This window comes from Chionomys nivalis, chromosome 1 (assembly GCF_950005125.1).
Source record: "Chionomys nivalis chromosome 1, mChiNiv1.1, whole genome shotgun sequence".
In the NCBI taxonomy this organism is placed as follows: domain Eukaryota; kingdom Metazoa; phylum Chordata; class Mammalia; order Rodentia; family Cricetidae; genus Chionomys; species Chionomys nivalis.
Window position 1 is genome coordinate 16,038,411 of NC_080086.1, and position 26,054 is coordinate 16,064,464.

A 26,054-nucleotide genomic window follows, 5' to 3' on the forward strand; every position below is an offset into this window, starting at 1 on the left:
GTCCCCTGACTTCTCTGGCACTCACTGGCCGCTCGCTCTGTGGACCCTGCGGTCCTACTTGGCCACGGAGTTTCCGCGCAGTCGTCCAGCTCCTAGGGCGACACCATGTTGGGCATGATCAGAAACTCGCTGTTCGGGAGCGTGGAGACGTGGCCTTGGCAGGTTCTGAGCACCGGGGGCAAGGTAGGCCTGCAGAGCTGCACAGAACCGGAGGACTGCGCAGCCGTCCCCACCCTGGCCCGGGCTGGAGGGAGTGTTGCGAAACTGTGGGTGGGACTGTGACCGAGCTGCGTTCCTGCTGCCGCCGCGCTTCACAGCCAGGCGCTGATCCTGGGAAGGAGGGGAGAATGCTGTCGGGCTCAGCCCGAGCAGGATGCGAAAAGGATCCATCTTGGAGAGTGGGACACCGCCTGTTGAATGCATTCGTCCATTTAAGCATTCCAAACTGTCTGAACTTCCCCCCTCTTAGTACAGAGACCCATTCTGTCCCAGGCTGGCTTGGCACTGGCTGTGTAACCCAGACTGGCCCTGAATTCTGTGGCAATAGTCCTGCCTCAGCCTCATGTGTGCTAGGGTTACACGCGTGAGCTACCACGCCTGGCTACATTCTGAGCAACTCTTGGTTGCAGAAACGACTGACAAAAATCCTAGTGTGCAAAAACAAACAAACAGAAAAAAAAAAGCAACCCCCCCAACCCCAAGTACAGAAGGAATAGAAAAGGTTTGTGCTACAGACGTGTTGTGCAGATTGGGAGTGCGGGGGGGGGTGGGGGGTGGGGTGTGGGAAGCAGGCAGATCTGCTAGGGAGCCATGAGGGGTTCTTCAACCTGCCTTGGGCTATGCGGCACGGTTTGTGGGGCAGTTCACAGTCACAGGTATTTTCAAAAGTTCAGAGCTATACGGTTCATGATTTATAGAACTGTTCGTGTTGGGTGCATAGAGAGAGTGAGGGATATAATCACCATGTTCTGTCTAGTTTGCCTCAACACAGGAGTGGGCAACGGTCTGCTTTCTTGAAAACTGGAAGCTGGGTACCCAGTTAAAATCTTGCACGCATACATTGTTTTCCTTAAACTCTATTTGATTATTGACTGGTTGATATTGGGCATCAAACCTAGAGCCTTATGCTACGGATTGAGTGCTTCAAACCTGGGCCTGACAAGTATTTTATCTCAGTACTATCTCTCTTTACCACAATTCTGGATAAAGGCCAGTATACTTGGGGACCAAGTTCTGGAACTTACCACAGTGAGCCTCACACAAAAGCTCACAACTCACCTCTAGACTAGACTCAATTATCTAGAGGCCCAGCAAGGCATCTGTCCCTGTCTCAGAGTTTCCCCAGCTGTACATGGAACAGGCAGTTGAAGCGCTGATCTCAGGGGGACCCACATTCAAAGGCCTTCACCAGCCAAGCAGATAATGGAAATGAACGGAACCGGCTGGTTAGATTACAGGGCCTGGTGGCCACTGAAACATGTTAAGAATCCCAGCACTCGGGAGGCAGAGGCAGGCGGATCTCTGTGAGTTCGAGGCCAGACTGGTCTACAAGAGCTAGTTCCAGGACAGCTAGGACTGTTACACAGAGAAACCCTGTCTCACAAAAAAACAAAAACAAACAAACAAACAAAAGAGTGCTTTACCACCAAGCAGCTTCCCAGGACTAGTGTTGTCAAGTTAAGAAAAGCCAAATATCCAAGTTCTCTGTGAGAAATCCCCCAGTTTACAATAATTATTTTAACAAATAATACTCTTTTGTGTGCCAACTATGTGTGGACCAGGCATCTTGGAAAGAAAGGAAAGAAAGAAAGAAAGAAAGAAAGAAAGAAAGAAAGAAAGAAAGAAAGAAGGGAGGGGGAGGGAAGGAGGAAGGGGGGAGGAGGGAGGGAGGGGGAAGGGAGGGAGGGAGGGAGGGAGGGAGGGAGGGGGAGGGAGGGAGGGAGGGGGGAGGGGGGAGGGAGGAGGAAGGGAGGGAGGGAGGGAGGGAGGGAGGGAGGGAGGGAGGGAGGGAGGGAGGGGAGAAAGAAAGAGAGAGTAGGCAAAACCAAGCTGGATATGGTGGCTCATAGCTGCAAACCCAGAACTCAGGAGGTGGAAGCAGGAGGATTGCCACAAGTTTGAAGTCATCCTGGCCTACATTGTGAGTTCCAAGCTGGAGCTATGTTACAACAGGGTGAATCCACCCAGGAGTTCTGCCCTCATGGAGCTTTTGTTTCAGTGGCTAATGAGCAAATAGGAGAGATACACTATGGGGCTGGAGAGACGGCACAGAGGTTAAGACTGTGCACCGCTCTTGCAGGGGACCTGAGTTCGAGTCCTAGCACCTACATCAGGCAGCTCACACCCCAGTACTAGGTGTCTGCCGAGCAACTTATAGCGTAGTTATCTCATTGAAACTCAAAGACGTTGTTAAGACTTGAACGAAGCCAGGTATGGCTGTGCCTGGCTGCAATTCCAGCACTCAGCAGTGAAGGCAGGAGGATTATAAATAAGTTACTTAACATCCTAGCCCCCCTAGGCCCCAGATTCTTCTGTTGCCAGGGAAGCCTAAGGCTGCCTCTGTGACATTTTGTTAAATATTCCAAGAGACTTGTAAGCTTTGTCTATGACATACAGAGTCAGGGTCTGGGTCACAATCGGTTGTCTACACCCCTGGCAGGTGGGAAAGGGCCCTGTGGGCTGGGCCTCATGTGGCTTTGAGCCGTCCACATGCTCGGGACTGATTTCAGCCAGACCTTATCAGGTTCTCCATTGCTCGAGGAGGGAGGGAGCAGGGAGCCCGCTATGAGTTGGGTGGGTCCTGAGAAGGCTTGGAGCAGGACTGATAAGAATGATCGACCAAATGATCGGTGTCCTCTGGTCCAACCTGTGTGAATACGTGCAGGACGTGCAGGACAACAGCCTAGGTTTGAGTCCTGCCTCCACCATCTTCCCACTGTGACCTGGGCATAGCACTTAACCTGTTGTTCCCCAATACCTCTAAAAATGAAGACTAAAGCACTAACCTCCCCTGTGCATACTTATTGACTTCCAGGTCAATAAGAGAACCTGTCTCAAAACAAAAGCAGCCAAGAGATCTGGAGAGGGGGCTCAGTGGTTGAAAGCAGTGGCTGTTCTTGCAGAAGACCTGGTTCAGCTTCCAGCACTCACTTCACAGCCATTCGTAACTCCAGTTTAAGGGGCTCTAATGCTCTCTCCTGACCTCTGGGGACCAGGGATGCACCTGGTATACATTTATGCATTATTCATGCAGCCAAACACTCATACACATAAACAATCTTGTGTTTTGTTTGTTTTTTCCAAGACACAGGTTTCTCTGTGTAGCCTTGGCTGTCCTGGAACTCACTCTGTAAATCAGGCTAGCCTCGAACTCAGATCTTTCTGCCTCTGCCTTCCAAGTGCTAGGCTTATTACACCACTGCTTGTCCAGCATAAATTTTTTAAAAGGTAGTTGGATCCTGATACATGATATCTGACCTTGTCCCTTTGTTTACACACACACACACACAGAGGAAGGGGAGAAAGTGAGGGAAGGAGAGAGAGAGAGAACCTGAATGAATTCAGGTCCTTTTGCACGATGATACCCGGTGCAATGCTCAGTCCTTAGCAGATACTCAGAGCCTGCTGAATATTTGCATAGAAGGAGGAAGGAAAGCCCAAAGAATCGGCTGTCTCTTTTTTCCAGTGAGTTCTTGCCTTTAGCTGCCCCACTTGTTACAGAAGTTAACTGAATAAAATGAATTCTGAGACTTTGTTCCAAATTTGTCAGCAGACATACAAGTGTCTGACCCCAATAACACACACCCTGACTAAAGAGAAGCGGAATGCCGCGTGGGTCCCCCGCAGCCTTGTGGTCCTTCGACAAGAACTAGAACGGAGGATGCTGAGCAGAATTCTGTTTCCTGTTTCACCTCTTAGCAACTGGGTCTTCTTGGGCAATCCAATCTGTCTGATTCTTCATTTCCTTCTGGGTAAATACAGTTAGGTGACCTTTGAAACCGTTTGCAGTTCTGAAGCTCTGTGATTCATGTGGTTGAGTGTTGTAGGAGCTGTGGGGCCTCCATCAGTTGAGTTTCGACATGACAAGTAGCAGAATGAGGGGGTGCGGGATTCACCAGGACAGGGGTGTTAGAGAGTGAACTCTGCTGGGGTACACGCAGAGTTAACGCTGGAATACTGTTTGGAAATATCAGTCTCACTTGCTGGAAGCTTCATAGGGGGTCCCCGGTGTTCTAGGTGAGATGGCCCGGAGTACAGGCTGTTTAGCTGCCTCTTGATTCCTGCTTTGATGCAGTTCCAGTCTCATAGGAAGGGTTTTTTTCTTTCTTTTATTATTTAATTCTTGAACAATTCCCTACATGTGTATAATCAATATTAGTTTTTTACACTTCTTATTATCTTGTCTCATCCCCCAGTCTTCTCCCCAAAAGTGCCCCTTCTTGCTTTCATGTCTGTGTATGTGTGTGCGCGCGCGCATGTGTGTGTGCATATGTGTGTGTCTGCCCCACTGAGTTTAAATAGGCTTTCCTGCATGAGCATGGGTGACCATGGCAACATGAATACACCACAGAAGAAAATGATGTCCCTTTCTCCAGCCACCATGAATTGTAAGGCTATGAGAAATATTTACCTTTGAGACAGATCCCAAATAGACCAGGCTGTCCTTGAACTAAAACTTCTGCTCCTCCTGCCCTTATTTCCTCAGTACTAAAATTATAGGGAAGAACTCTACCCACGAGCTACACACTCAGTCTCTGAATGGGAGTTAAACATGAACTGGACACTCAGAGTGTGCATGAAATTTTCCTGGTCTGGGCATGGTGGTGCATGCCTTTAGTCCCAGCACCAGGAGGCAGAGGCATGTGAGTCTCTGTGAATTTGAGACCAGCCTAGTCTACACAGACAGTTCAGGCCAGTCAGGGCTATATAGTGAGATCCCCAGCCCCTCAGAAAAAAAAAAAAAAAAAAAAAAAAAAAAGATAAAGTCTCCCTGTTCTCTTTCTCATTACTCACCTTTAATTTGTACTACAAAAATAGTTTTTGTTTTTTGTTTTTTTTTATTCTTTTTTAATTAAAATTTCCACCTGCTCCCCGTTTCCCATTTCCCTCCCCTCCTCCCAAATATTGCCCCCTCCCCCCACTCCCCTCCCCCTATCCGCACTCCTCTTCTCCTCCCCCCCACACCATTCCCCCTCCCTCTCGATACTGAAGAGCAGTCCAAATTCCCTGCCCTGCGGGAAGACGAAGGTCTTCTATCTATGTCCAGGAAGGTAAGCGTCTAAACAAGCTCAGCTCCCACAAAGCCAGTTCATGTATTAGGATCGAAACCTAGTGCCATTGTCCTTGGCTTCTCATCAGCCTTCATTGTCCGCCATGCTCAGAGAGTCCAGTTTCAACAAAAATAATTTTCTGCATTCTAAATATGAAGTTAGAGTATTAAATATTAAGTATTATTCAAACTACAGAGACCATTCACACCTAAATTCTCTTTTCCCCTCTTTGAGCCCTAGGAGTCAAAGCCACCTCTCCAGTTGAGAATCTTTGATGTGGCATGATACAGGAAACCCTGTTTGATAAGCCTTACCAGCCAGTTCGTCAGTCATGAGTCCCATTTTCCTGATCACTAAAGGAGAAAGCCTTTAATCAAATAAACACCCGGGGATTTGCATCATGTAAAATTGTGTGGTTTCGCTCTTATCCACGAAGACTTTATTTTTCGACTACAGCAGTGTCTCATTGCCAGACAGTAAAACCAAGACAGACCAACTTTACTTTTAGTGCCCTGAGACAAACTTCACTCAACCAGAGTAGACGGGAAAAGACTTGAAGGAGTCACATTGTACCCCATCACTATGGGTGAAATGTTGTTTTTGCAGAACATTAGTTCAGCTACGTGTGTGTTCATGATAAAGGCTGATGTAGAGATAGTTTTCTTTTGTGGATTGTAAAATTTTTTAAAAGTTTGAAGAACAAACACAAAGTTTGAGCAATACTGATTTCCTGGGTGTCCAGGAACACAGAATTTTATCACAGAAAGATGTCACAAGGTAAGGTGAAGGGGACAGGGCACAGGAGAGCTGTATGTTTGTCGTGAGTCTGAACACAGGGAGAGGTTAAAGGCCATAGGACAGAGGCTCGGTACAAAGGACAGACCTTGGTGGAGAGAGGCTGCAGTGTGCGGGGTGAGCTGGGGAGGATGGGAATGCAGCTCCATGGTAGAACAGCATTGAAGGGCCATTGCAGGGGAGCTGTTGTTCCAACCCGAAGAATGGCATCTACCCCTGGATAGAGGCATGGCACTGTCTCCTCCCTTCAGAGTTCATGCAGCTGGGCAAGCTAGTCCCCCACCAAGAGGCCAAGGGACCACCCTCAGGAAGGCAGGTTTGCCATAAACCAAGCTGAAGAGAACAGAGGAATACTTATCCTTTTAATGAGATTATAGCACACTTTTCCTGTCCAGAATCCCAGCCTTTAGCAGCAAACCGAGCTACAGTCAAGCCTGCCTAGTTTTCTGGTTTACTCAGAAAAGCACACCTTTCAGCTTGGTGGTGGTAGCACACGCTCTTAATCCTGTCACTTGGGAGACAGATACAGGTGGTTTACAGAGGGAGTTCCAGGACAGCCAGGGCTGTGCTGTTGCACAGAGAAACCCTGTCTCAAAAAATTAAAAAAAGAAGAAAGGGAGGGAGGGAGGGAGGGAGGGAGGGAGGGAGGGAGGGAGGGAGGGAGGGAGGGAGGGAGGGAGGGAGGGAAGGCAGGCAGGTAGGCAGGCAGGCAGGCAGGCAGACCTTTCTCGTTACTTCTCTGTCTCTTTTCCAGTCAGGTTTCCCCTTCACTTCAGCCTCACTCTTTTCAAAGCCCCTCCCTCCCCCCACCGTGTGGATATGTAGTAAGCTTTCTCACCAGGCTTTCTTGTGGGGATCACCACCCCCCAAATAATGACATGAAGACTTATTATTATTTATAAAAGGTTGGCTTTAGCTTAGGCGTGTTCCTAACTAGCTTTTATAACTTAAATGAACCCATTTTTATTGATCTACATTCTGACACATAGCTTTCACCTCTCTTCCATTCTCTATGGCCAACTTACCCCCCCATCTCGTGGCCTCTCTCACAGACGACATTCATCTCCAGTTCCTCTTTCCCCCTGGAAGTCCTGTCGGTTCTCTCCTGCCTAGCTATTGGCCATTCAGATCTTTATTAAACCAATCAGAAGGTGCCTTGGCAAAGACACATCTTCACAGTGCAGGAAAAGATTATCCCACAACGAGTATGGCCTCCATGTGCGCTTAAGTCAAATGGCATGGCTCTTTCTCCGTTCTCTGCTCCGTCTCCCGTCAGACTGCTGCCAAGATTCACAGCTTGCCTGCCCCGGGTTTGTCTTAATTTAAAGGCTGATAGGCTTTCTTTTGAGTTCTTTTGTTAGTGAGTGTAAGAACCCCAAGAGGGGACCCCACTCCTTCAGTAACATGGCAACACTGATGGTATGCCACAGATTTTATGGCTGCATCTTCTTGGGTCCCATCCCCAGCTCCAAAAGAAATAAACACAACTAGAGAAGAGAAAGGAAGATGGGGCAGTGTCTAGCCGAGTGGTGAAGCTTCACGCACGCATGCATGCACACATGCACACATGCACACACAGCCCTGGGCTCGCTCTCTCTCAACACCAAAACAAACAAAGCGGAGTCAGGGGCTGGTATTGAGTCTAGAAGCTATGGAAGAACATACACACTTCTTTCCCCTGGCGTTGCTGGGGTTGAAACAGCCTCACCCGCAATAAGCAAGTCCTCTACCTTGACCTTTCCTCGCTCTCAGCCACACATTAGAACGAGACTGTTCTTGGCATGGTCAGTTCCTGGGGGATTGTCACTATTAATACATTTTTTTTTTGCCTTTCTGTGTTTTTTGTTTTGTTTTGTTTTATTTTATTTTTTCTGGCATTTCCTAAATGTTGAATCTTCTAATCTTTTTTGTTTTAATTGTATTTATTTATTTATTTGGTAGTGTGTGTCAGGGTGTGTGTTCATTCATGGGAGTGGACACGCCATGGCACACACGTCAGAGGACAACCTGAAGACGTCAGACCTCACCTTCTACCACATAGGACTGAGAACAAACTCAGGTCATCAGACGTGGTGGCAGGTGTCTTGACCTCCTGAGCCATCCAGCTGCTGGCTCGCTATTATTAATGTTTTAAGTTAGTATACAAGATAACAAGCTTCATTCGGGGATTTTCACTTACATATCTATATAAATATCATTATAATTTGCTCGTATTTGTTCCCTGTGTTTCTCCTCCTCCCTCTCCACAGATGGTTCCCCTTCAGCTTTCTTGCCTGTGTGTGTGTGTGTGTGTGTGTGTGTGTGTGTGTATTTAAAGCTGGGTTCTGCGCGAAAGAAAACAAGATGTCTGTCCTCACCCTCTTCCACCCTCCCTTTAGCCCTCTTCCTCCTCTATAGTTCACATGCATGTCACAGCTGTATGTACCTTATACGTATTTAAATGCAGATGCAGCAATGAGGAAATGTGGTCTTTCGTGAGTCTGGATTGTCTCACTCCACATGGTGACCTCCACTCCCACCCACTTTCCTGCTGTTGTTGATTCCCTCTTTGCAGCTAAATAAGACTGTTGTCTACACCTCACACTCTGTGTCCGCTGCTCCGCTGGGGAACAGCTAGACTGGCTCCATGTCGGGGTTACTGTCAATAACACAGTGATAAGCATGGGTGTGTGGCTCTCCGTGGCGCACTGACCTGGGGGCATAGCTGGGTCGTATGGTCTTTCTTAGTTAGCTTTCTGAGGATCCTCCAAACGGGTTTCCCGAGTAGCTGAACCACTGTGCATTCCATCCGCAGTGCAAATGGTTCGTCTTTCCCTGCATCCTTCTCCGTGCCAGCGTACGCTGTCATTTGTCATTTCGTTGCTGCTGTCACTGCCGCTGCTGCCACCTCCTCTTCTCCTCCCTCTCCTCCTTTTCTGCTGTTTGTAGCTTCTTTGGGTGGTTTTATCTGGTAAAAGGGAGCATTTGGAGGGTTGTTATTTTTTGGCTTGATTTAATTATTATTTTTCTTTTTGAGACAGGATATCATGGAACCCAGGCTGGCCTAGAACTTCTGATCCTTCTTCCTCTACCTCCCCAGTGCCACCCAGTCCAGCCTTCACATCTTCTCTTGCTAACTTCCTTTATCACCTTACCCTGTGTTGTTCTTAACTTTCTGGTATGTTTCAAGCAACGCTATCTTCTAACCTTTCTAGGGATTTTTTTTTCATATCGGTTAGCAGATTTTTAAAAGATTTATTTATTTATTTTTAATTATGTGAGTTGAAGTATTCCCAGAGTTCAGAGGCACTGGATCCCTTAGACCTGTAATTATAAAGAGTGTGAGCTTTATAAACATGGGTGCTGGGATCGAAGCTTGAGTCCTCTGCAAGAACAGCACACAGTCCTCACTCTGAGCTACCTCTCCAGCACCCCATTTTTCTTCGTTTCTTTTCTCCTTTTTTAGTCTCCAAAAGCTTTTTGATCTCTTGGTGTTCCACTTTTGTGGTGTCTCCAGTATTCTGAGGTCCAATAGCTTCTCTAGCAACCTCAGAATGTCAATCATCAAATTTATTTGTTGTTTGGTGGTTGTGGTTTTGCTTTGAGACAGCATATCATGTAGCCTAGGTTGGCCTTCATCTTGTTATGTAGCTGAGGATAACCCTGAACTCTTATTCTGTCTCTACCTCCCAAGTGCTGCCGTTACAGGCAAGCGCTAGACCTTCCTATAAGATTTTTAGTGGCGCATGCCTTTAATCCCAGCACTCGGGAGGCAGGGGCAGGCAGATCTCTGTGAGTTCGAGGCCAGCCTGGTCTACAGAGCGAGTGCCAGGACAGGCTCCAAAAGCTACAGAGAAACCCTGTCTCAAAAAACCAAAAAAAAAAAAAAAAAGATTTTTAAATAACTTTTGATAATCTACATTTGTAAAAACCTCAGAATCAGCCGGGCACATACCTTTAATTCCAGCGCTTAGGAGACAGAGCAGAGGTAGGTGTGTTTCTGAGTTTGAGGCCAGCCTGGTCTATAGAGAGTTCCAGGATCTCATGGTACTTCATTTCGACTCCGTCTACATGGCCACCATACCCACTCTGGGGAGTTTCTCACTGCGTTCATCTCTGTTCTCATCACTGTGTCTCCTGGATCTCTAGGAAGATGTCTCCTATGAGGAGAGGGCCTGTGAAGGAGGGAAGTTCGCTACCGTGGAAGTGACAGACAAGCCTGTGGATGAGGCTCTCCGGGAAGCAATGCCTAAGATCATGAAGTATGTGGGTGGCACCAATGACAAGGGTGAGCACCCCAGAGGGACAGGGCTCTGTGTGAGCTCATGTCAGCCAAGGAAATGCCAGGGGGTGACTATAGACACCTGTGACTGCCTATTCCAAAGCTCACGGCCGGAAGCTCTGCTATCAGGCCGCTCGGATGTCAGCCCAGCCAGCCTCTCACTTGGAGATATACACGTTCTCTGTCACTCAGTTCGTGGTTCTTCCCAAGTGCAGAGCTAGGTGCTCACTCGTCTGTTTTACTGTGCTTTTTAACACTACATGTTCACCGTGGGTGAGTGGGCAGAGCACACCCATAGGAAGCTGGGTTCTGTGCAAGGCTGTTATCTGACTGGAAACTGCCAGCGCCAGGCTGGAAACCCGTCAGCCCTCAGGCCTCAGGCTGCAAAGGCCCAGTGAACTGTGCATGTGACAGCCCCAGACTCAGCTCTGGTGGTCTAAGGTCTGTGAACTCTTAAGCCATTCCTGGCGTTGTAACACAGCAGCCCAGGCTGGCTGCCCCTCTCCCCCAGCCCCATTTCTAATCATTGGGATAAATTTTTATGTAAGGTACATCACAGGAGTGTAAATTTTAGTTTTATTTTTACTTATTTCTTGGGGGTTGGGGGTTGCGGCAGAGTCTTTACATAGTGAGGCTTTCTGGAGCTGACTATGTAGAGCAGGCTGGCCTTGAACTCGCGGAGATTCGCTTGCCTCTACTTGCCCAGTGCTGAGAGGCGTGTGACACCACACTGGCTTGTTGGACTTGTAGGCAGCTTCCTGACTCAGGTAGCCCTGCAGAATCCCTGAAAACTAGTCATGGGTTTTAAAGGAACATGAAAATAGAGATACTGGGTTTGATTTTTGAGTATTTTCCATGATGGTGGTTAGAAAGATAGTACAGAACTATTTTAACCATGGTGATATTTTCTTAGAGCAAAGTAAGCAGGCGTTGGAAAATAAGATGCCCTATAAGAGGTTAAGAAGAATTTTTTTCTCTTAACTGTTAAAGTATCTGTCTCGGTTGTCAATATGTATAAACAAAACTCAATGGCTAATTTCCGCTTCCATTCTAGCTCACACATTTCTGTGTCTCTTTAGAGCTTCAAAGCGCTAGGGGGTCGAACCCAGGGCCTTGGGTGTGCTAAGCAAATGTTCTACCATTGAGCTGCATCCTCAGCTCCTGGTTTTTGAGTCAGGATCTTGCTACGTAACTTGGGCTGCCTGGAACGCAATCCTTCCTCTGGAATGCTGGGATTGTAGGCATGTGGCACCACACCAGGCCTTTCAGAGGACCTTTCAATATAAACCGAATATTCCTACTATTGCATATTTTGTCCCTGTTACCTGTTGTTTTGTAATTATGCTCTGTGGTTAAACAGTCTTCTGGGCATAATTCCTCATAGTTGCCTTGTATGGATGGCATCACGTGTCCATAATTTACTCAGACATACGCCTGTTTTGAACAGTTACACTCTGTCCTGCAAGGGAGGTCGTATTACCCATCCTTTTCCATATTTTATATTTTTCTCAAATATGCAGATCCAGTCTTGCTATGTGTCACCAAATGGTTTTTTGTCTTTTATTTCCTCAAGCATAGTGCTGGAGAGGCAGCGCACTGTTTTGAGATGAATTACTGCTCTTGGAGGACCTAAACTCGTTTCTCAGCCAAAGGAAAGGCTGGAGAGATGGCTCAACACCTAAGAGCACTTGCAGAGAACCAGTGCTTGGCTCCCAGCACCCACATGGCTCTCAGTCATCTGTAGCTCCAGTTCGGGGACCCAGTACCCTCTTCTGGCCTTCACAGGCACTTACATGAATGTGATACACATACGCTCAGAAGGCACACATGCAAACACATAAAAATGAATAGCACCATTATACTCTTATCTCCAACATATAAAAGTTATATAAAACATTTGCACAAGTCTAATTATATATTTTTACTGCCTGAAATGTTTGTTGCTCGTTTTAAAAAAAGATGCCTTGGAAGAGAAATTATATCCATGGCCCACAGAGGCTCTGTCTAACACCTGCTGCCCTCTGTGTTCTGATGCCTTCAGGAATCGGCATGGGCATGACAGTCCCTATCTCTTTTGCCGTGTTCCCCAATGAAGATGGCTCCCTACAGAAGAAGCTGAAAGTCTGGTTCCGGATTCCCAACCAGTTTCAAAGCAGCCCCCCAGTTCCGGGTGACGAGAGCGTGAAGATCGAGGAGCGGGAGGCCATCACTGTCTATTCCACGTAAGGAGATGGTTCTTAGCATCCCCGCCCATGCTTGCCGGCCTTGGATTCTTCTTGAATCTTTTTGCTGTTGCATAATTAATTTCAACAAAGAAACACTGAATCGTGACAACAACCCACTCTAATTTCTTCAGGCCGTAGACACATGCATCTGCAGTTTATCTGGATAAATGCTTTGTCTTGTTGTAATATTGATGGGTAGAGTTCCCCTCAGCCTAAGCTGGAGGTAAATACCTACGTGCATTATCCACAGCAGGGTCTAAGAAAAACCAAGGGATATATATACATCAACTGTAGTTTGGGCTCACAAATAAATTGGAATATAATAGTGGGGAATGTGATTTACACCCTGCACTTCCTTTGAATGTAGAAGGGTAGGGAGTGTTTGTCAGAGCTAAACAGCCAGCCCCCTGATAGTTCCTGGTCCGTGGTCCTTTAGGTAAAGGATATATTTTTCAAGGACTCCCTCACGGTTACGTTTCTTCACTATAGGAAGTAGTGAAGGCAAACCGTTGCCGGCTTCCGTTTGTTTTATTTTGCTTTGTTCTCTTGGTGCTGGGACTTGAACCTACAACCCCATGCATGCTAAGCGTGTGCTCTACCACTGAGCTACTCACACTCAAGCCTGGTACATGGCCTGCCCTGCAAGTCAAATCTCTTAGATAACTGGTGACTCCCTGCTTGTCGAAATCCCACTGTGTAACAGGCCCCTGACCAGGTTCAGAAGGCCAAAATCTTTAGTAGTAACCGTAGGCTGGGGGTTGGGTTCTGCTCAAGACCACTTTGTGAAAATTAGTCGTATAAATGATCTTCCGCTGCACGGAGTTTCTGTCCACTACAAGCCCACCCCATACAAAGGCTTCCCTGTTCCAATTCCTGCTCTGAAGTGGGACTTCCTTCCCACCCTTATTCCTTTGAAGGCCGAAGTGTGAGCACGCCTGCTGTGGGAGGTCTTTGGCTGGGTGAACAGAGCCCCCTAGAGGTCAGAAGTGGAATACACAGTTGTGCTGCTGCCGATGGAACCCTCGAGTTCTCTTTCTTTTTACTCTAGTCCTCATTCAGACTTCCCAGCCTCTGTGCAGAGGTGGGGTGAACTCTAAGCAGAGTCAGGACTGGGATAGGTAACTGAGGGACCCAGGATGCAAAAATTTAAGGAAGCACTTACTCCTACAGCCACCCAAGTGCAGGGTGAGCTCTGAGAGTAAGAGCCTCCTTAAATCTCGTCCCCTAGATGTCTACTGGTCTCTCTGTCATTCCTGCTCTGTCTTGCCCACTCTATCTTGCCTGTTCTCCTTCCTGCAGTTTGATAGGTGGTCTGGTGCAAAGTATAAACTGCTATTATGTAGTATGATTCTCAGTTCTGCTGCATTAAATAGCAAGACTTTGCTTTAGAAGTTACTAAGCCTCTTAAAGGCCTAGTTTTCCCCATAGGCTAAGCCCTGCTGATAAAATGAATGTGATACACAGTACCCTGGGCTACTGTGAAAGGCTACCTATTAATACTCTCTAAAACACTATTTGTAAGTTACTTAATGCTGTGATCTATTATTCTCTATCTAGTAATTACCTGAAGATTGGCACAATTGAATCAGTTCCCCGCTCACCCCAGCCCCAGCACGTGTCTTTTGTCCTTTGGTCCCCAGGCCTCCCTCAGAGGCCAAGTTTCTTCTGAGTGGTTGGTGATTCCCCCTATGTTAAAATACCAGGTGACAGGTACCTAGCCACGTACAGAGGAAGACAAGCATCTTCAGCTGTGGTGGCCACAGTTGCGGATGCGGCAAAGCTCTAACCATTTGTCCATCCAGACTCAGAATAATGGGTTGGTACTGTCATAGTTACTGTTCTGTTGTCGTGATAAAATCTTGTAGATAGAGTTTATTCTGTCTTATGGCTCCAGAGGAGTGTCCATCATGGTGGCTGGTGCATGGGAGCAGGAGGCCCGAGCTAGAAGCTGAGAGATCACAACCCAACAGGAAACACAAAACAGAAAGGAAAGCAAATGGAGCAAGACTTTAAACTCTTAGAGCTCACATCTACTGACATCTTTCCTCCTGCAAAGGTTCATAATCTCCCCAAACAGCGCCACCAACTGGGGAATCATGTTCAAATACCCGAGCCTACATTTGCACCCAAACTACCACAGTATAATTGCTTTTGTTATTTTATATTATATAAAATATATGTTATATTTTGTTGACATAATTGCTAAATATTTTATGGAAATTTTCATCCTAAGCATGCTCTACTGTAGTAGGAGCTGCGGGCTGTGTTCCTGCCAGCCCAGCTCCTGGTCGCCTGGCTAGCTTATGCCCCGAAATAACAACACACAAACTGTATTCTTTTAAACACTGCCTGGCCCATTATATCTAGCCTCTTCTAGGCTAATTCTCACATATTAATTTAGCCCATTTCTTTTTTTTTTATTGAAAAAAAATTTTCCGCCTCCTCCCTGCCTCCCATTTCCCTCCCCCTCCTCCCGCCCCCTCCCCCTCCCCCCACTCCTCTTCTCCTCCCTCTCCAGCCCTAAGAGCAGTCAGGGTTCCCTGCCCTGTGGAAAGTCCAAGGTCCTCCCCACTCCATCCAGGTCTAGGAAGGTGAACATCCAAACTGTCTAGGCTCCCACAAAGCCAGAACATGAAGTAGGATCAAAACCCCGTGCCATTGTCCTTGGCCTCTCATCAGCTCTCATTGTCCACTATGTTCAGAGAGTCCGGTTTTATCCCATGCTTTTTCAGTCACAGTCCAGCTGGCCTTGGTGAGCTCCCAATAGATCAGACCCACTGTCTCAGTGGGTGGGTGCACCCCTCGTGGTCCTGCCTTCCTTGCTCATGTTCTCCCTCCTTCTGCTCCTCGTTAGAACCTTGGGAGCTCAGTCTGGTGCTCCAGTGTGGGCCTCTGTCTCTTTCTCCATCCATTGCTAGATGAAGGTTCTATGGTGATATGCAAGATATTCATCAGTATGGCTATAGGATAGGGTCATTTCAGGTTCCCTATCCTCAGCTGCCCAAGGAAATAACTGGGGACATTGCCCTGGCACCTGGTAGCCACTCCAGGTTCAAGTCTCTTGCCAACCCTTAGGTGGCTCCCTTAACTAAGATATGTGCTTCTGCTCACCTATCCAACCTTCCTTTATCTCCAATCATCCCGTTTCCCCAAGTTCCCCCCATCCTCTCCTTCACACTTTTCGCCCATTTCTAATAATCTGCGCAGCACCATTAGGTGCGCTTACCAGGAAAAATTCTAGCCTATGTCCATCCTGGGTCAGAGCTTCATCGTGTCTGCCCCAGAGAGGAGAGCTATGGAGTCTGAGCTCACTTCCTCTTCCTCCCAGCATTCTTTTCTGTTTACTCCACCCACCTATGTTCTAACCTATGAGGGCCAAGCAGTTTCTTTATTTTTTAACCAATGACCTTCCTCCATCACTCTACTACTGAGGAGCACCCCCAGAGGCAGAGAGCAAAAGATAGTGAAAGCATTTGCACCTGTCATTCGCATGGATGGTGAACCCGGGGACAGTTTCCTGTCTTATGATGACAGGCAGAACACCCTGAACTACTTATTTGAGTAATTCCAAGCATTATATGATTTCACCCATAAATAGTTTAATGGAACTACTGGATTTTCTTTTAAAAAGTACAATCATAATACCATACTACTTCTAAATGTTAATAGTAATTTTCTCAATTCTAATAATATAAACTAGTTATTTATCTAGATCTTTGTTTATTAATTTACTTACTTATTTGGGTGCTTGAGCCGTGGCCTCGATTTCTGGGATTACAGGCATACATGACCATGTCTGACTCTCCCATCATCTTACAGTTCATCTTTAAGGTTTACTTGAACCCATGACTGCTTTGTGATTAGTCAGTTAATTTTTTATTGTGTATGTGTGATGCGTGTTCACACGTGCATTGGAGGTCAGAGAACAATTTTAGTCATCAGTTCTCTCCTTCCATTGCCAGTTTGGGGGATCAAACTCCAGTCATTAGGTTTGTACAGCAAGTACTTTACCTGCTGAGCCATCTGGCTTTGGTCAGTCCATCTTTAAGCTTTTTCGATCTATAATTCTCCACACCACAGAGCGCATTCATTTGTTCTTGCGGTTGGTGGATCAGTGGTTCTGTTGTTTCCCAAATGTCTCAGTCTTGCAGCTTGCATTTATGTGGCATTTACACATGTCTTTTTGTCCCGTGTTGCCTGGAGACTGGTATTTGGTACTAGAGATACATTTAGACTGAGGCCTTCGAGTTTGGAGCCCAAGTATTTCCTAGGGGTTTGGCTCTGGTAGGGGCTCCTGTGTCTCTAGTACTGAGCCCTGGTAGGGGCTCCTGTGTCTCTAGTACTGAGCCCTGGTAGGGGCTCCTGTGTCTCTAGGTTCTGAGCTCTGGTATGGGTTCCTGTATCTCTAGGTGCTCAGCTCTGGTAGGGGCTCCTGTGTCTCTAGGTTCTGAGCCCTGGTAGGGGCTCCTATGCCTACTAACCTCTGTTTCTGTGGAGTTTTCTGATAAGCCATGGATGTCCCCGCTTATGTGCCTGTCCCATTGGAGCTTACCAAATAATGTCCTCTATTTGCACCTTCGTTTATCAGCTGGCATACCTCAACAAAGACAAGTCTCCCCTCTTCCCTTGTTTGGTTCTACAAAGGCAGGGTCATATAGAAAGATCAGGATGCATGGCTGTCACCTTCTCCTCCTTTGCTAGTTTTTAGAATGATGATTTCTTTCATCGATGTCTCCCAAAGGCAGAGATCTTCCTCTCTGTTGCTTGTGTGTTTTTGTTTTTACCATCCATAGAAACCTACGACTTTAGACATGCTGGATGCATCGCACTGCTTTGTACCCATTCTTTGTTGTTTTTCATTTTTCCTTCTAGACTTTTTGAGAAGAATCTATTTGTTGTGGGTATAAATGCAGGCGAGGATATGCCGTGGAGAGGATGTGAAGGTCAGAGGAGAGCTTGGGTCTTGATCCTTACTGTTTGCTTTGTTTCAGACAGACCCTGCTCCTTTTCTACTACCAAACCAGGCCAGCTGTCTCCACTTCCTGCCACCCCAGGAGAGCGCTGATATTTCAGGTGCTCTCGCTATGTGCCTGGCTTTTATTGTCAGGACGGCAGATTCACTCAGAATCTCATGCAAGCACTTTTACCACTGAGCTATTTCCAGCCCCTCCCTCCCTTTGTGAGACTGGGTCTTAGGATCCCACGCTGGTCTTGAACTCACCACATTGTCCTTTTGACACACCTCTCGGCATCTTCCTTGCTTTCAAGAACATCTTACGGTTTTCTGCTCTCAACTCAAGTTAACCACCCTCTGAGGAACTTGGTTCCTTAGGATGGAAAAGGGCATTTAGGTAATGGGTAAATTAGGACCAGGGAGATGGCTCTGTGGGTCTGAACAGCCACACAACCTGCTAACCTAAGTTCAGTCCCCAGAACCCACATGAAAGCACAGATGCACTGTCATGCACCTGCAAGCACAGCACCCCTATGGCGAGATGGGAGGTGGAAACACAACCATCTGGAAGCCATAGTCATCTAGCCATTCGGTGAAACAGCAGAAACAGGAAACCCTAGGCTCAACAAAGTGGAGAGAATCAGCTCCCCAGAGTTGTCCTCTGGCCTCCATATGGCATCGTGGCATGTGTAAACATGCACACGCACACACAGCACACATGTGTGCACAAATAAATCAATATTAAAGGGTCGACTCAGAGTTGGAGAGATGGGCCGGTTGATGACGTTGCTTGCCGTGTAAACCAGAGGACCTGAGTTTGGGTCTCCAGCACTTATGTGATGAAGAAAAAGCTTGGGGCAGCAACGCACATTTCTATTCCAGTGCTGGGGAGGTAGAGATGTTAGCGGAGACTGTTCATTCTGACCACCTGGACTGGAAATAATCACACAGAAACTGTATTAATTAAAACACTGCTTGGCCAATCACTTAGGCATATTGCTAGCTAGCTCTTATATCTTAAATTAACCCATCTCTATTCATCTGTGCATTACTATGAGGTCGTGGCCTACTGGCAAGGTCCCATCAGGCTCCTGCGGAAATCTTTCTCCTTGGGCGGCTACATGGTGTCTCTCTGATTCCACCTCCTTTCTCCCAGCATTCAGTTTAGTTTTCCCACCTAGCTCTATTCTGCCCTGTCTATAGTCCCAAGCATCTTTTTTATTCATTAACCAATAACAGCAACACATATACAGAAGGACTTCCCATACCAGAAGGAAGGAAGGAAGAGAAGGAAAGAGAGAGGGAAAGGGGAGAATTGGGAGAGGGGAGGAAGAATTGAGCTGGGTCTGTGGAATTCTATGAAATCTAAACACATGAAGGCAGCACATATCTATAACCCCATCACTTGGGAGACAGTTTGAGGCTAGCCCAGGGTACATAGTAAAACCTTGCCTCAAACAAACCAAAACAAAATTGAAAAGTGCCAAATACTGCACTGATTTAGCCTTGCTCCATGAATGAATGTGTTATAACTGAACATAAAATTCTAATTTATTGTGGGATTGTTCCTAGGTTGGCCACATGGTGTCACCACAAATCAAATGTGCATTTCCAGCACTGTGTGCCACTCTCTGATTCAGCTGAAAGCAAGGTTGATAAAACAAAGCAACAGGGCTATTTCTAACCAGAAGTACTATTTCCATAATGAAGTCTGGTGACTAAATTCTTTTCCTACAGCCTTGTAAAGAGGTGTCTTCAGAAAGATCATACATTAATTAGCAGGACTTTCTAGATAAATAAAATGCCTTTGGGAAAAAGGTAATACTACCTGAATACTTTTAAGTCTTTGTTTGAGACAGAGCCTTACCATGTAGCCCTGGCCCTGGCTATCCTGGAACTCACTATATAGATAGACCAGGCTGACCTGGAACTCACAAGAGATCTTCTGGGATTAAAAGTATGCACCACCATAACTGGCTATATGTGTGTGTGTGTACATATACATGTATATGTGTGTATGTATATGTGTGTATATATGTCTATATAAGTATATATGTCTATATAAGTATATGTATGTATATATGTATATGTGTGTATATATGTCTATGTGTGTATATATGTCTATATAAGTATATGTGTGTATATATGTGTATGTGTGAATAGAAGAAGTTGGAAGGGCAAGGGGTGTGGCTCAGTGATGAGAGCTTACCCAGTGTGAGCATGATTTTTAGTTTGCTTCCCTACTCTGCAAACAATAAAGAAGAGAGGGGAAACTGGAAACCAGGAGTTCATTGTCAGGTGACCAACGATACAGCCCCAGTTCACTCAGCAGCCATGACCTTAGAATTGATGGCATATGATTCATAGTTTCCATGTCTGTAGGACAGATGTAAGTATGCCTAGTTTACTGTAAGGAGGAGATAGAATCATATATGTAAATGTTCACACATCACCCGTTAGGTTGTGTTTCCATCTGCCCACATACTCTGTCTGACCGAACAGTTAAAGCTGGTGGCCAGGGTACCACAGGAGCTCTTTAGCTGTCGTGCTCCGCCTGGGCTTTGTGCCCAGGGATGTTCCACGCAGTCAGGGCTTGTCCATCTGCTTGAGCGAAATGCCCTCCTCGCTACGGAACTGAGATATGCAGTTACTCTGCTGCTGTTCTTCATGCCTGGTGCATAGCTGCGGCATACAGCACTGGGCTGCTTAGTTTTTGTCAACGTGGCACAATCTAGAGTCACCTGGTGTCTTCGTTAAGGTCACTATTGCTGTGATGAAACACCATGCCTGAAAACAACTTGGGGAGGGAATGGCTTATGTGACTTACGAGTCCACATTGCTGTTCATCGCTGAAGAAAGTCAGGTCAGGGACTCACACAGGGCAAGAACCTGGAGGCAGAAGCTGATGCAGAGGCCATGGAGGAGTGATTGGCTTGCTCTTCGTGGCTCACTCAGTCTGCTTCCTTATAGAATCCAGAGCCACCAGCCCAGGGGTGGCCTCATCCACTATGGACTGGGCCCTCCCCCATTAATCACCAATTAAGAAAAGACCCTTGCTTGAGTGCTGACATAAAACTAGCCAGCACACCTGGGAAGAGGGAATCTCAATTGAGAAATTACCTTCATTATATTGGGCTGTAAGGAGGTTTTTGTTTTGTTTTTTTGTTTTGTTTTGTTTTGGGGCCTTCTATTGATTAATGATTGATATGGGCAGGCACAGCCCATTGTGGGAGGTGCCAGCCCCTGGGCTGGTGGTGCTTGGTGCTATAAGAAAGCGAGGTGAGTAAGCCATGGGTGGCAAGCCAGTAAACAAGGTTCCTCTGTGACCTCTGCTTCAGTTCCTGCCTCCAGATTCCCATCCTGAGTTCCCTCAATGGACTATGATGTGGAAGTGTAAGCCAAAGAAACCGTTTTCTCCCCCGAGTTGCCCTGGGTCACTGTTTGTCACAGTGACAGTGGGAGAGAAAAGGACAGCAGCCAACTCTGCCAGCTGCTGTTGACCTCCTGTTAAAGGTTTAGACAACACTAGATGGTCAATCCCACAGTCATTCCATTTTTCTCCTTCCCTGTGATGCTAAACTGAATGTTAGCATCAAAGACCTCAGAGAGCTAACATGGTGGGAGTCTGCCTCTTAACCACCTCCTAACTTCCCTAGTCTATTTAGTTAGTCTCTTGTTTCTGGAAGTGTGTGTGTGTGTGTGTGTATGTGTCTGTCTGTCTGTCTGTCTGTCTGTCTATGTCTGTGTCTTTTGCTTCCATGGTAACCATAGTCTCTATTCTGACATTGGGCGCGATAAAATACAGCGCCCTAGAGGACAGCTTCTTTGAAGACAAGGAGTTAGAAACTTATGAACAGGCTTACAGAAACAATGGGAGCACTTTATTTCCTTTTGGGAGCTCAAAGGACTTTACGAGCATTCCTTAGTGCGCATTTGAGCGCACTGATGATCTGGAGAGCTGTGTGCAGCGGGGAAGCTGAGACCAGCAGGAACGAGGTGGTTGGTGGTGGTGACGGGCTGAGTCAGCCAATGCCTCCTCCGTGTGAGGGGCTGTGGTCCTGGGTGGAGTTGGCTGTCTGGTTTGTTTATATCTTTCTGGGATGGGGCCGGAGTGAGTTGGTAAAATGGGCAGAGAAGAGAGCACATGCCCGTGTCTCTGTGACCCTCCCAGCGATGTTTGTTTTCTAGTCGTTTCCATGGTGAAGCCAGAGGGAGATTTTATTTTTATTCCAAGCATCATGTTTTTCCCAGGAACAAATGTTAAAGAAGCCGGGGGCTTTCAGGAGTGAACTTAATAAATTCTTGAGTGATGACATTCCCTTTGTCACCCTCCACTGGGTTTCCTCCTCCCAAGAGTCCTTTGTCAGGTCCTGTTCCTGTAGTCACCACTGAGGTCCTTGGGCCCCTGAGAGCCACTTTTGAGCTCTCCTCGCTGTGACTGTAGCCAGTACCTCCTGAGTGGAGACGCCTGTGCTTCTGCTACCAGCTCCATCGCTTTCCCAGTGAGCCTGTCTGACTCCAGTTCTTTGCCCTGTCTACGATTTCAGTGTGCATTAGCTTCCTTGTTGCTATGACAAAAAAAAAAAAAAAACCCTGACAAAGAGCAGCTTAAGGGAGGAAGGTCCTCAGAGGCTGGGTTTGAGAGGGAATGCAGTCCGTCGTGGCAGAGAAGCTGGAGACAGGACTGTGAGGCAACTGGCACAGCGCATCCATCAAGCTGAGAGTAATGGGCGCCGTGGATGCTCAGCCCGCTTTCTCTTCCTTTGCAGTCTGTGAGGCCACACTGCGCATGCTCGTTCTTTTCTCTGTTAAACGTCGCCGGAAACATTCTTACAGGCACACCCTGAGGTGTGTCCCCTGGGTGATTCCAAACCCAGTCAAGCTGACAAAATTTAGCTGTCACACGGTGACGGTGACGGATAGACATTAAAATAGTTAGGAAGGTCTACGTGAGGGCTGTTGAGATGGCTCCGCTGATAACGGTGTTGGCCCACAAGGCTGACCGCTGAGCTTAATTCTCCAGATCCACACTGTGAAAACAAAGAAACGACCTGCACAAGTTGTTCTCGGTCCCCGTCACAGCGCAGCACCATGACATGCATCATGCACCACACAGACACACACACACCCCTTAAATAAATAAATAAATAATAAGTAAATAGACTTTTTTGTTTTGTTTTATTTTTTGAGACAGGGTTTCTTTGTAGCTTTTTGGAGCCTGTCCTCCAACTCCCAGATATCCCCCCGTTTCTTTCTTCTTTTTTTTTTAATTTTAAGAAATTACCACATGAATATTCGTCTATCTGGTTGACCCAACACAGATCTGTGTGGCAAAATACTTGTAAGCCGCACCTGTAACAAACATATCTAAACATTTTACAAAACACTTGGAGACAGCTGCTGTTGTTTGTGGTGGTGGTGGTGTGTGCATGCATGCGTTCATGCGTACGTAAATGAGTGCATGCCATGGTGAGCATATGGATGTCATTGAATGACTTGGCAGGAGTTGGTTCTTTTTGACCACGTGGATCCTGGGAATCCCCTGGTCATCAGGCTTGGTTGGCAAGTATTTTTACCAAATGAGCCATTCGCTGGCCCCACAAACCTTTTTCCCCTCATCATTATTCCCTTAAAAAATGCATTGTAATAGCTATTTATAGAGCATTTCCATTGCACGAGGTATGGCCCATAATCCAACAATTATTTGAAGGGCATGAGAGGGGTCAGTACTCAGTGGGGAAAGTGTTTGCCATGCAAGCCTGGAGATCTGAGTTTGAGCCCCAAGCCCCACCACGGAAAGCGAAAACTGACTGCCAAAAGTTGTCTTCTCTCCTCCGCCTGTGCTGTAGCGTACATACACATATCCTCCTCACACGTACCTGCACACACACACGCATGCGTGCACACACACTCACACAAGCATATGAGAGGATCCCATGGGCCATATCCAGATACTGTGCCTTTTGCATATGTGACTTGAGCAACTACAGATTTTAATATCTTTGCGGAGACCTAGCATACGCACCGCATAGATGGCAAGGGACAGCTGTGACACTTGTACCCCCTAGCACTCCACTGGGCAGTCTGCAGTCTTTTCTCACTTCAGTTCCCCGATAGCCTCTCAAGATTGTCACTGTCACCGTCCTGACTTAACAAAGGACTCAAACAGTCAAGATACTAAAGGATTTGACTTTGACTGGGAGCTGGATTGTGGCCGGCCTGGGATTGAAGCAGGCACACAGCCATTTTGCCTTCGGCTGATGAAGGCACATTTAAGAACAATACTTCTGAGCCGGGCGATGGTGGCGCATGCCTTTTAATCCCAGCACTCGGGAGGCAGAGGCAGGCAGATCCCTGTGAGTTCGAGGCCAGCCTGGTCTACAAGAGCTAGTTCCAGGACAGGAACCAAAAGCTACAGAGAAACCCTGTCTCAAAAATCAAAAAAAAAAAAAAAAAAAAAAAAAAAAAAAAAAAAAAAAACCAATACTTCTGGACCTTTCCAAATTCAGTTCTTTAGTGTTGTTTTTTGTTTGGTTTTTTTTTTTGTTTTGTTTTGCCATTGCCCAGCGCTGTTTTTGTTTTTTAAGATTTTATCTCACATTTAATTAAGCACGTCTGTATGTGGTTTTGCGTCTTCAGAGACCAGAAGAGGGCATTGGATTGCCTGGAGCTGCTGTGTTGTGTGGGTGCTGGGAACTGAACTCAGGTCCTCTGTGAGAGCAACAGGTGCTCTTAACCTCTGAGCCATTGTCCCAAGCCACCCAGAATTAGTAGTTGAGAGAACGTGAGTTGTCCGTTTTCACGGAACAGTTTCATAGCAAGGCCTAAGTCGAGGTTGTGGGAAGCCTTCTGCTCACGCCCCTATTGCTAGATCCTCTTTCTTTCACACGGGCAGTCCTTAAACACAGACATTACAAAACTCCAGCGCCTCACGGGCCTTTATTGCTAGAAAAGCCCTTGAAACTTATCTTCTGTCTGCTAATCCAATTTCCTCCTCGACAAGTCCCAGTGAAGCAGAACTCAGCTGTCTTCATCTGCCTCCTGCCCTGCCATCAGTTTTCATGAAGAACCAAGTTGCAATCAATTGAAATTGGCTTCGTCTCCAATATTCTCTGGCTGTTGTTTGGCCCTTAAGATGAGCAATGCCTCACAGATGAAGTCCTGGGTGACCCTGTAATCAACAGGCGGAATGCTTGCTGAGTGTGACTAACTGCTCGTAAAAGAGCCAAGCATGATTCAAAGAACCCCACCAAAAATAATGTATTATTTGGCCTCGTCTCGGCCTGGTGCGAAGTCAGATTTTGAGTCACAAAGCTCATTAGCAATACGGGTGTATTCGACTCTAATAAAGAAGTTAGTGTAACCCAGATGTAGAATGATATATTTAGAGCTGGCTGCGGGATGGGTTTTGGTGTGGAGGCAATGACACAAGAAAGAGCCTCACCCGGAAAGGGACGGCTCCTCTAGTCCCCGTTTCTGCCACCAAGAGAAGTAACCCCATCTGTGAGGAGTCTCTTCCTAGAAAAGGAAGTTATCGTAATTTTGAAGAAAAAAAAAGGGGGGGGTGGTGGGCAGAAGAGGTTTCTTCGTTGTCAAAGCGTGTAAAGCTGGCATGGGATCCCTCCCAAGACACCCTGGGGTCCCAGCCTTGGTGAGCATCTAATGAAGACACTGTTTGTCTCCGTTAGGATGTGCTCCGTCATGACAGCTGCCCTGCTTTAGAAGACATACAAGTGCTACCCCCACCGTGGCTCCTCCTAGGTGTCCCTTCCTGCTAGTGACAGACTAAGAGAAGCAGCTGAGGCAGCAGAGGGAGCCAGAGAAGAGGGGGACAGGCCCTGAGACTGTCAGCCTCCCCTAAGGGGACTTGTTTAGCTGCATTTCATTCTCTGGGTTACAGGTTTTTATTTTTTTTTTTATTTTTTTTTTTAATTGCAATGCTGCATGCAATATGCATAACTTGAGAACAACAGTCTTTGCATGTTCACAGATGAGGTGAACCGGACCCCACTAGTCTTGCCTGTTTAGCTTGCTTAACCTAACCACGGCCGTGTCTTCTCTCTGAAGAATGGCCTTCCCTGCACAATCGTGTCCTTTCTCACCAGCCCTTGCTCTCCTATTTCCAGACAATTTGGTGGTTATGCCAAGGAAGCAGACTACATCGCTCACGCCACCCAGCTCCGTACCGCCCTGGAGGGCACGCCAGCCACCTACCAGGGTGACGTTTACTACTGTACTGGATATGACCCGCCCATGAAGCCCTATGGACGTCGTAATGAGGTCTGGCTCGTGAAGACATGAGTGGCCCTCTGAACTGAGAACGTCCTGGAAGTGTGCCACTCTGTCCTCTGACTTGGGGTCAACAGGGGGCAGTACTTCTCCAGTTCCAGCTTTTCTTCAAATTCTCTCCCTGCCGGTTTTTCTAAAATAAGTCAAGATTGGCAGCATCCTTCTTATTGAGGGATAAAATTCCGTGGCAGATCAGAAAGATCCCAGCAACATTTTCTCCGCTGTCTGGGTCACTGAAAACTGATTCTTAAACATTGTTA

The 26,054-nt window shown here is 46.9% G+C and overlaps 1 protein-coding gene across 1 annotated transcript; it reads left to right on the forward strand.

Moving 5' to 3' along the window:
* On the forward strand, positions 1–26,054 carry Hebp1 (heme binding protein 1). The gene is made up of 4 exons (XM_057780324.1): positions 1–183; positions 10,194–10,332; positions 12,368–12,548; positions 25,632–26,054. The coding sequence occupies exons 1-4, from the start codon at positions 106–108 to the stop codon at positions 25,804–25,806; spliced, it is 573 nt and encodes a 190-aa protein (XP_057636307.1). The 5' UTR covers positions 1–105; the 3' UTR covers positions 25,807–26,054.

Bases quoted from the DNA above. Each gene is read 5' to 3' on its own strand.
- Hebp1 (XM_057780324.1), top strand. From the start codon at position 106: ATGTTGGGCATGATCAGAAACTCGCTGTTCGGGAGCGTGGAGACGTGG. The intron at 10,333-12,367 runs GTGAGCACCCCA...TGATGCCTTCAG, and splicing joins GGGTGGCACCAATGACAAGG to GAATCGGCATGGGCATGACA. The intron at 12,549-25,631 runs GTAAGGAGATGG...TCCTATTTCCAG, and splicing joins GCCATCACTGTCTATTCCAC to ACAATTTGGTGGTTATGCCA.